This window comes from Rhincodon typus, chromosome 13 (genome assembly GCF_021869965.1).
Source record: "Rhincodon typus isolate 14 chromosome 13, sRhiTyp1.1, whole genome shotgun sequence".
Classification (NCBI taxonomy): Eukaryota; Metazoa; Chordata; class Chondrichthyes; order Orectolobiformes; family Rhincodontidae; genus Rhincodon; species Rhincodon typus.
In genome coordinates this window covers 31,606,262-31,617,498 of record NC_063344.1, presented here as the reverse complement: position 1 = coordinate 31,617,498, position 11,237 = coordinate 31,606,262, and the positions used below count along the sequence as shown (strand labels likewise).

The window sequence follows — 11,237 nt, the reverse complement described above, 5'->3', positions numbered from 1 at the left end:
GTGTTCGTCCAGCTCTACATCTTGTTATCTCGGTTTTATTTACATATTTAATTGATGCAATTACTGCATTCATCTAATTCAGTGTTGTTTTACTTACTGATGCCTAGTTTAATTCTTTGCATAAAGTGGAATATTTCAATATTTATGCCATTTTTGAAGGGATAGGAATCTCAATTTACCTGAATGATACTTTTCAACACTAAACTCACCTTTACAGTAATTTTATCTAAATTCTCTGTACATGCCTGGATAAATTGCTTGCTGTTCAGGATACCAGAGCTCTTAGGTGTTCCGATCCCTATTAAATATGGTGCCCTAGGAACTTGACCAATCAGATCCAAATAGCTTCTAAGCTTTTTCAAGATTAGGTGGAACAAGCCCCTTGCAGACTCCTTGCAGGTATACTTGTACAATGGTTCTCAGAGACAAAAATGACCTTCAAAATATTGCTCAGGTAGTTTTCCTGATATTTAGTTTGAGGTAATCAGAATAAGATGTTCTGAAGAAGGAGGCCAGGAAATATTTGATACTTGCAAAGTCCATGGTATACAGTGGCACTGAAATTCAGATACCACATTGCTCATTGTGTGATAAGCAGGTATACTTTTGGCTTAGCAGTGACATCCTGTTAACTGGCAAACAATGGTCGTGTTGCTACTCCACAAATGCATCATGAAGCAGTTGGCTTCACTTGTTGCTGAAATATTTGAGCGCTCTTTTTCAGAGTAATCTGAATTAGACTGGGAATTTTTCAGGTCCAAAAGTCATGGCCTTTAACCCATTCATGAGTTTCTACTTTACACAGCTGATTACAAGGTTGCTGATAAGGCTAATCTTATAATGCGTAGACAGCATTTATTGCTCAGTGAATGTAGGCTTGCGGCAGACAATAGAAGAGAAACCCCTCTATCCCCACCCTGCCCAGTCTTGCACTGGCTGATTTCTCAACTAGCACAAACTATCTAGGAAAGGGAATTGTTAATTGCTCCATTTCAAAAGTGAATTTGAGCAAAAAATAGAGCCCATTAAGATATGTAAGGAATTATTTTACACACAGCTGTTGATTCATGTATAACACATGATTCTATCATTGGCAGATTACTGAAGAAACTGAGAGCCCACGGGATCCAAGGCAAAGTGGCTTGTTGAATCCAAAATTTGTTGAGAGGCAGGAAGCAGAGAGTGATAGCAGAGAGATTTTTCTGAGACCGAAAGTCTGTTTTCAGTGGGCTTCCTCAGGGCTTGGTGCTAGGGATCTTACTGGCCAGTAATAGCGAATGAACAGTTGGAAACAGTATTGCTATTGTATGGTCTTTACAAATGTGAAGAAATCCATCACAGAAATAATTCTAGCAATTTTAGTACCTTCAGGATTCCTGTGTTATCAAAATGGGACAAATTTGGATAAGAACTACCGTTATAGTAATCTATGTTAATAATCAAACAGACCTGTTTATTACTATAATCAGGGCCTCAATACTTCAACCAGCTAAAGTCTTTTCTTGCTTTTTTCAGGTAAACGGAAATGTGTAGAAGATGCAAGACGAGTATTGAAAGTGTTGTCTGATCTTTTAGGTCATGATAATCATGAGGTATTATCTCTAAGTGTGTAATACAAATCTTAATGTTTATTCTGTTCCTATAAATTATTTAGTTTACTTTTTTTGTTTGTTTTAATGTGCTCAATGTTTTATCGTAGCATGGCTTATGGTTAATGTGGAGGCATTATGCTCAACTGGCTTGTCTCTTTAAAGCCACTGCCTGCGTACTGTTGAGTCGAGAAGTGACTTAAGTAGACTAGCTGTAGGAATATATAAGTCTTTGTAGATTGGCAACTACTTATGAATTCTCTAGCTGTTGCTCCAGGGGAGAGGGTACATTGGAATCATCAGTTGGCAATGGCATTTTTTTTCTATGTAAATTATAGTTACATGTCTAGACACAAGACTTTTTAAACTTATACCTATTTTATATATGTGGCTTGTTTCCATGTTACTTCTTAATTAAGTATACTGTAATTATGTCATGATGATTAGTCCTGTTGTCTGAATTTATTTATCAAAGACACAACGGACAAACAAGTAATCTGTTAAATGAATATTGCTTTTAGATTAAAATAAAGCCTACCTTAACTTTTTTGAAGCTGTATGTGTAAGATGTTATCCTCAAAAAGTCAATGAGGTAGGATGGAAATGGCTTGTAATCTTCTGAAGACGATAAGACATAGCAGAGGACCAGGTCCATTTCGCACTTCGAGTCTGCTTCACCATCTAAAGAGGTCATGGCTGATCTGATAATCCTCAACTACACTTTCCTGTCTTTTCCCCATAATCTTCATTTCCCTCTAATTACAAATCCATCTATCTCAGCCTTCAATGTACATAGCAATCCTGCCTTGACAAGCCTCTTCCTATGGAATCCTCACTTTTCATATTTCTGTAAAGAGGATTACTATGCAGAGAGCTTCTGTTTAAGATTGAAGTGTATTTTGGTTGAATAACACAAGGCAAATGCAAGCATGCCATTATTAATCGTGCAGATTGAAATACATAAGACAGCCTTTTTGTCCATCACATTTGTGCTGGCATCAGCCCTATGCATGTTTACCCATTGCCTGCTTTCTCTTTCTATTCTTTTATACTCTTCCCTTTTAAAATATTTATTAAATTCCATTTTAGCGCATTACAGAAAATTGTGTTAAATCAGTTTATGTTTTAGTAAATTGCTACTGGGGTGAAAGAGAGTAAGAGATGTAGAGAAAAAAAAAGCCGTTTTTCTTACAGTTGAAATCAGGTTCCTTTTCAAGTTTTCAAAATATATCTATCTTTGGTTCCAAAATATATGAATATTTTTAACAGATCCATTAAATTATCATTTAGTTATGGGACAATAAAACTTTTTTTTCAACTAAGTGCCAATTAACTGAATGCCAGCTGCTTCTTTCAGATAAGGCCATATGTTAATGGAGCTTTATACAGCATTCTTGCCATCCCTTCAATACGCGAGGAGGCAAAAGCTATGGTAAGTATGAGGAGGGGTGGGAAAGAAGAAAAAATCTTTATTTTCTGATCATTTCTTTAAATTTAACTTATTATATCATTTTCTGACACAATTCTAGGGCATGGAAGAAATACTGCGGTGTTTTATTAAAGAAGGGAATACTGAGATGAACAGACAGCTTGAGTTTATTATAAAACAACTCAATTCAGGTTAGTGTACAAGAGAAGCCTTGCGGGGAAGATATTCTGACGGTGCTGTTAGTGATTTGAAGATGATAACCAATAGCATTTGTGCACATATTGATGCTTTATGTGTTACTGTAATAAATACCACTTGTAAGATGCTGATAATTAATTCTCAAAGTTTCTGTAAATTAGTAGACAATTCATTTTAGTTTTTTTACAAAATGACATTTGGCTATAATTTTTAAATGCACATCTGACAGAGGAGGTGCTTGAAGAATCAGATTCTGATGATGAAGAGGAAGAAGATGATGATGATGAAGTAAGGCTAAATTCTTCCAGAAACTGCTCAAAGTAAAAGCTCTGTTCATATGATTTTTCACAGTTAGTTACATACAGCATGCAACCCTTGATGATTCTTTCATTGTAAATGTATGTATGACTTTTGTACAAGTTTATATTGGAGTGTGGTTTCTTGTTACACATAGAAGGATGTGTAAGGCTCGAAGAAGTAAGCTAGTGCTTTTTCTCCCCCTCATCAATTGCAAGAAAATCTTTGCACATAAGATCCACAGTTGAATCAAAGTTAGTCTTTAAGATATTTGCAGCTCTTACCAGTATGTGGAAATTCAACATAGCAAATTCCATAATGACCAATGTGCACCAAATTTTATTATAAACCAGTGGAAACTACAGTCAACTCAATACTGACATTTGGACTCCTTTAATTTGAGTACAGTAGATTTTTTTGTTGTTTTGTAATGATGGAATTGAAAGTACAACTAGTTTGTGTGGTCAGTTTAAACTTTTCCTCATAATTCATGTGAAGCTTAAAACAAACGATCAAAAGATTTTCTGTTCTTGAGTGGTACTGTATCGTATTTTCTTTCAGTCTGTTGACGATCATTCACTCAGGATGATAGGAGAGAGGCACTTTGACACTTAGAATATTAAACTGCATTTCTTTTCTTTAATCCCTTAAAAAGTGGCATGGCTTCCAACTGGAATAAAAAATACAAGAGCAAGAAAATATAAGTAGCATAATTTTTGTTATCTAATCTAAGTTTTTTTTACTTCAGTAATTTATTAAAGTTTCAATAACAGGATGACCAGGATGCGATGGAAGCCGACTTGGACAAGGCTGAAATATTAAAACCCCAGCCTGGAGAGTTATCAGGAGAAAAACTACTGACAGCTGAGTATCTAGGGGTGGGTGTTCATTATCAGACATCAGGAAGCACTGTAAGTTGAATGCTGAAAGTTATTGTAAAATATTTAAGGTATAGATTATTTCTTAGGAGTTAATGAAAACAATTATAGTTGGCCAAACACTGTTTAGCAAAGATGGACATAAAAGCAAAAGGTGGACATTGAGGACATGATGGCTAGGAGATCGTTTTCATAAAGTCGCAACTGTTGTTAAAAGAGCACTTATTGGGTTGTCCAGCCAATTTTCTACATTCTGACCCAATCTTATTTACTGTACCATCTCCATTACATCAATTTAGAGATACTTAATGAATTTACACTGAAAATTCAAGCAGTAACCTTCCTTTAACACATGCTTTATCTAGGGAGTATGTTAATTTGGAATGATTGTGGTTAGGTTTTCGCCAATCTGGTTCTACTTTTTACCATCTGAAAAGGATGTGGAAAAAAAAAGTATGAAAGAAATTTCCAATATTAACATTTCCCCAAAATATTCCAAGATCTAAAACTGAGGGCAAAATTTTCCCCTTTCTCGAGTCGGATGAAAGAAAGCGAGGAGTTGGGAAAATATGACAAGATTTGGAAAAAATCAGAATCTCTATGTCAAGAAAAATTGCTTGCAATTTTCCCCTTACGTTTAAGTGGCAATTTCAGACTCTCACTATTGAGTGGCTATCTTATTTCCATGTGTTTTCATTTTATTAATATCCCAACTCGCCTAATTTATACACCACTTATTATTTTCCTCTCCATCCTCAAGAAACTGGATGGTGCAAATTCCCGACATGCAAATCAGAACAGGAACCTGGAGAAGGCAGCAGTCTAATTGCTTGTGTTAGCCATCACCCACTGTATCTTCAGTGCAATGTCCCTGCCTGCTCCATGGACAACATCCTTCTTGGACCAACACAGTGTGGAGCAGGAGGAACACAGCAGGCAGGCAGCATCAGAGGAGCAGGAAAGTTGACGTTTCGAGTCGGGACCCTTCTTCAGAAAATTTCTTGAGCCTTCATTCAGACATGTTGGTATTGGCAAACCACTAGCCTCACCACATCAAACCAACTCTCACACCACTTAAGCCCTTCAACAATTTACTTTGGAGCTCAGGGACAGCTACAATTTGCATGTGTCCGTTAGGTTGTTTTGCAGATAGAGACTTCCACATCTCATGCATCTTTATAGGATGCATCTTATGCTTCTCATCTTGCTTTCTTAGCCCTCACTCACTTTGTGTTTGCAGGTAGTTCTGCTGTAAAGTGTGCTTCATTAACGTGAATTGGCTGTAACACAATTGATCAATAGTGGAGAGAGATAGTGGACGCTGTTTGTATAACGTGAAGTTTCTGCTGTACAGGTATAGTGATTTGCTATGGCAATTTCTCTATAGCACGATTTTTTATAACATAAAGTCACAGAAGAATGCAACTATCGTGTTATAGGAGAACTACCTGTACTTGGAGGTTGTCAGCCTCTTTATACTTCATATTACCTTTCCATGCACAGGGTCTTTGGTGCTCATTTACAGACTACCAGCCTCTCTGGCTCGCATTGCTTTTTAGCACAGAGAGACGTGCAGGCAGCTTGTCAAGGTACAGAGCACTGAACAGGATCTGGGTGCCTGCTGATGCTGCTCTGTTACTCTGAAAGGAAAGGCCACCTGAAGTGAGTTTGATCCCAAATTCGCCTTTTACTTTGCCAGTAATGCTGAGTACCTTTGTCAGGAATTATGGAGTGCAAGTCTGTGCATATGTTCAGCAGACACTGAGTGATTTGGACTTGGATGTCCATGGTGGTCATCAAATGGCCAAGGAAACAGCCAGACACATGTTTGCTGAAGCTACCACATTACTGATAATATTGGTGGAATCTTCCATTCTTCAATCCAATTTACTGACTACCTCTGACAAACCTATCTTTGTTCCTTTGCACCTCTGTGCGTTTTCACAAAGTCATTATTGGCCAATACTGAGATTGTGAACTGCCTGGGACTGCACAGGTGTCTGCTTTCTGGCTGTCTTATGACCATGCCTGGGGCATTACTACTTTGACCAGCTGCAAAGACATCTCAGTGATGTGCTAATCGGATTTTTCTCCTGAGTCTAATCTAAATACAGAACCCATCAAGATGAATGTCTCTGAGCTGTTGGAAGATTTAGGTGAAATGTTTGCAATCCATCCTTCTTCCTTAGAGGTGGAGTTGAGTATCTCCAGTGCTGGCCTCTTCCTGCCGGAGGTTTACTGGGTGCTGCTAGTGCCTGCATAAGAGGGTAGGGAATTAGTTGTGTAAATGTGATAAAAAGGGTATGTAGATTAAGAATGAGTTAGTACTGGTGTTAATGGGAAAGCAGCACAGCACAACACAGTGAACCTTACTGTGTTGGTTGACCATTGAGGTCACTTCATCCCCATGCGAACAGTGCTATTCTCTAGCCAATTCTAAAGTTTTTTCCTCATAAGGAGTGAGATCCTCATGTCCTGATGCCTAACATTCCCCCACCAATCTTGACTCTCTTGGTCCTGTTGTGAGCCAATTTTTCCTGAAATGAGACAAAGGGCGGAATTGATTAGATGGAAGTGACTTAAGTGCAGTTAATGGTGATACAGGAGCAGGAGAAGTGGTGACATGCCCAGTGAGTGAATAGGAAGCACAGAGGATAAGAAGTGTCAGTAGTTTAGGAGGATAAGAGAGCAAGAGCCATTGAGTGGACATAGTGCATATAACAGTGAGAGTTTTAATTCATAACCTTGGTAAGATGCATGTATTGTAGCAGCGTTAAGAGTGAAGGTGATCCTGTGAGTGTCAGATAGCAGAGAGAAGACGATGGCACTTACCCTTGCAGAGTACACAAGATCATTGATTTTCTTCCTCCACTGCCAGGCATTCCTTTCCACCTTAGTCACAGCATTGAGCGAACCCACAGTCTGGGTCCGGGTTGGCTGTGTTTCATGATGCAGCCTTCTGTAGCAGTCAACTGGATAAAGGATTTCCTTCCTCTCCACAACCCCATTCTCCAGGTATCTGTCCACTAAACGGATTGTGAGCTTTCTTTTCTGAGTCATGTATTCAGCAATAATGGTGGAACACCACAGTATGACTGAGAGTTTCTGGCTTGCAGCTTCTAAAATGTTGAGCATTTGGGTTTTAATTGTAATGCCACCTGCATTAATGCTGAAAGATCCTGGCAATATTAAGAGCTTCTGCCTCTCCTGCTACATGATTCCACAAGAAAGATGCCAAAGAGCTTGGGTGTATTGTTACCAAGGTGAAGTCACTCTGAGCTATGGCAGACTGGGCATCTCTCTTGACAAAACATTTTAACTGAAATTGGGAAAATTCCACCCTAAATATGCCTTCACTACAAATTCTATTAGTCAAGTCTGATGCCCATGCTGACTCGGTCAGCCGCATGTTTGTGGAGCTGACCATTTAAAATGCTGCCAAGTTCATCTAGGATGAGCATGTTGCAGGTGAAACACAGTGAAACCTTACTTTGTCATTCTTAGTTGAAGATGTTTTTTAGAGACTATTCTCGATACAATTCCTAGCATAGAAAAACTACTAGCTTGAGCAAGAAAACAAACTATTGTCATGTTAGCTGAATTTCCACAGTCTTGTAATTTAAAGTCAGATTAATTAGATGTGATTTTAGAACTGGTCCCTAAGAAAGATCCATTGATGTGGTATCTCTCAGAACTGATGTGATTGGCTATATGTAGACTGAAATGTTAGCCCAGCGGCAGCATTTCAAGAAGCTCCATTATAATAAAACCTTTAATATTTTCACTTGAAGGACATATTGCTGGACTATATCACAGAGCAAAGAACATAACACCAATTATAATTGAAAACTATTTTCAATCAGGCTAAAGCAAATCATCGTCACTAGTGTAGCAGCCATGCCAACAAGCAGCTTTATTTGGCCTGAGAATGGCATCAGTTGCTCACTGTAGAATGATTTGAGTATTCAGTTGTGTTCAGATGGTGGGTATTAACTGATGATTCATTTGTACTGTCATACACAGGAGTGAAATAAAACTATGATTTTTGGATTAGGACATTTGTGAGACATATCTCTGTAAAAAAACAGCTTTTGAAAGGGGATCAATTTAGTTTCAAAGCAATATAAAGTTCTTCTGTACCATTTAGCTCGATTACCCTGCTGACACAGACTTTTTCTCCTGTAACAACACTAATTATTTTGGCATGGAATGTATTTTACATTGAGGGGAAAAAAATTGACTATTTAAAACTAACAGTTATTATTAACATTAATTTACAGGCGTATCCCATTAAGAGCCTTCTTTGAATTTTGGATCCGAAATATCAGAATATCAGAATCAGAATAGAAGGACAGTTTGAGAAAATTGTATTGTTGCTCAATAAAATATTTTAGTGTATTAAACACTATTTTCTAAATATATAAATTATTAAATAAACTTTCATTGACTACATATATGTAGAAATCTCCTGGCTTCTTGGCAACAGTTGATAACTGAGAAACTACGTGAATTTCAAACAGATGTCGTGAGCATTGCACATTATCATAATACAATAATGTGAAAAATGTGCAGTCTCAGACATTATGACAAGGGGTTTTCTATTATTTGGCAGATAATGACAAACACAATGAAGGCCAAGAGAAAGCCAATGCCACTTTTGAATGAAAGTGTTGATGAACCTCTCCGACGACCAGTTACGCCCAGCATGCACAGAGTGGGTTACACATTGTGAGTAGTCTGAAAAACACTGAATATAGGAATGTAACAATACTTTGTTTTCTTTCATGATAACATTATTTGGTAGAAAACTTAACATACAGCATTTTATAATTTGTATTGTATAATAAAAGTAGTTGTGTGTTGACAGTTTTAATTTAGAACACCCAACTGCAACAATTTTACTCCCATTTCTAACACCTAGCAATGTGAATTTTTATATCTTTCAGGCATTGCAGTACCATAATAAGAAATGAAAAATACTTATTAGATTGATATTTAACGTTTATGTGAACTGTAAAGTTGTAGTCACATCAGATACAGAACAAATCATTATCCATTCAATAATGCATCATTTAATTCACGTGCATGTATTGTAAAATTATATAATTTCAAACAGTTTGAAACAAGCAAAATTATACTCCATCACTATGGTTACCTACTCCTGAAGGAAAGAAATGAGAAAGCAAATCCAAGAAGAATAACACTGAAAATTATTTTTAAAATGTAAAGACATTAAGTAAACATAACTTGCTGTAAAATTTTAGGTATTTATGAATTGAAGAACTGCTTAATTTTAATTTCTCTACACTTTTAAGCACTTTTTCATTGCGTGCAGTTTTTTTATTACGCGTACACAACATTTATCAAGATTTTACTTTCTATATATTTTATAGGTTGGGAACTGCACCAAATAAACATGAAAGTAGAAGCGCCAGCACTGACAGCAACCTCTATTCATGTCAAAGCTCTCGACCCCCTACTCGAAGTGGAAGTAGAGGAAGTAATTCTGGCTTTGGGGCCTCTCCTGTCAGTAAGTCAAAAAAACCATTTGATTGTTTAAAATTCCAAGAAGGGGAATGTTTATTACTTAATGCCAAATGAGATACAGATTAAGTGGAACTTGTAGAAATATATTGGTTGGAATTCCCCTCCTTAAAGTGGTGTAAGCAAAGATGGGAAGAAACAATGAGAATGACAAAGATCAGAATTTCTATATCAAGAAATATTTTGCAATTTTCCTCTCAAGACTTAAATGGAGACATCAGAACCTGACTATTGAGTGGTGATTACTTTATTTCCGTGCAATTGCATCTCACTAAAGCCCAACTCGGCTTGATTTATCCTTACATAGGATTGGTTACTGCTGACAAGGTCAGCATTTATCACACATCCCTAATTGGTCTTGAACTGATCAGATTTCCAGTTCATTTTAGTAAAAATTTTAGGCCGATTGGGAGTCATTTATATTTATGAGTCTCTGAAGTCATGCATAGGCCGGATCAGGTAAGGATGGCAGATTTTTCACTAAAGTATGTGAATGGATCACATGGGTTTTTACAATAATGGACAATGGTTACTTGATCACCATTAATCTAGTTGTTTTAATTCCATATTTTTTTGAATTCAAATTTCACTATGTCCTAAGACCACCTTTTTAAATCACTCTTGGATGTGGGCGTCACTAGCTGGGTCATCATTTATTTCCCATCCCTAGTTGCCCTTGAGAATGTGGTGGTGAGCTGACTTCCTGAACCTCTACAGTCTTTGTCCTGCAGGTAGACCCACAATGCCTTTAGGGGGGGAATTCCAGGATATTTGACCCAACGACAGTGAACGAACAGTGATGTATTTCTAAGTCAGGATGGTGAGTGGTTTGGAGGGGAACTTGCAGGTGGTGGTATTTCCATGTAAATGCTACCCTTGTCCTTGTATATGGTAGTGTCTATTGGTTTAGAAGGTTCTGTCTTATGATCTATGGTGAATTTCTGCAGTTCATCTTACAGATGGTACACATTTCTGCTCCTGAGTGTCAATGGTAGAGGGACCTGTGGCCAATGGCTCTCAATTACTAATACAGTGAAATTAGCATTTTGCTGTCACCTCCTTTTTCTATGCAATTTCCAGTTTTCCTCTCATACCCCAAAAAACTAGATGGTGTAAATTGGTGACATTTAAGTCACAACTGGTACCTGACAGCTATCGTTTAGTTATAATGTAGCAGGATGTTATTGCATTCTCCAAAGGCATTATCTTCTTCGACCCTTTGTCCACTTAAGTCAGCATTCTTAAAAACCCACCTGATCACATCATCATGCCTGCTCTCAGATCAGTCTTCACACCACTTCA

General features: G+C 37.4%; 1 protein-coding gene across 1 annotated transcript in view; it reads left to right on the top strand.

The window, feature by feature from the left end:
- LOC109913055 (lisH domain-containing protein ARMC9) overlaps positions 1 to 9,123 on the top strand; it is a 93,415-nt gene extending 84,292 nt beyond the window's left edge. The window contains 7 exon segments of the mRNA XM_048604585.1: positions 1,098 to 1,132; positions 1,516 to 1,592; positions 2,947 to 3,021; positions 3,119 to 3,209; positions 3,446 to 3,504; positions 4,287 to 4,391; positions 9,004 to 9,123. Coding sequence (XP_048460542.1) covers positions 1,098 to 1,132; positions 1,516 to 1,592; positions 2,947 to 3,021; positions 3,119 to 3,209; positions 3,446 to 3,504; positions 4,287 to 4,391; positions 9,004 to 9,123 — 562 coding nt within the window.
- The last annotated feature ends 2,114 nt before the right edge of the window (positions 9,124 to 11,237 follow it).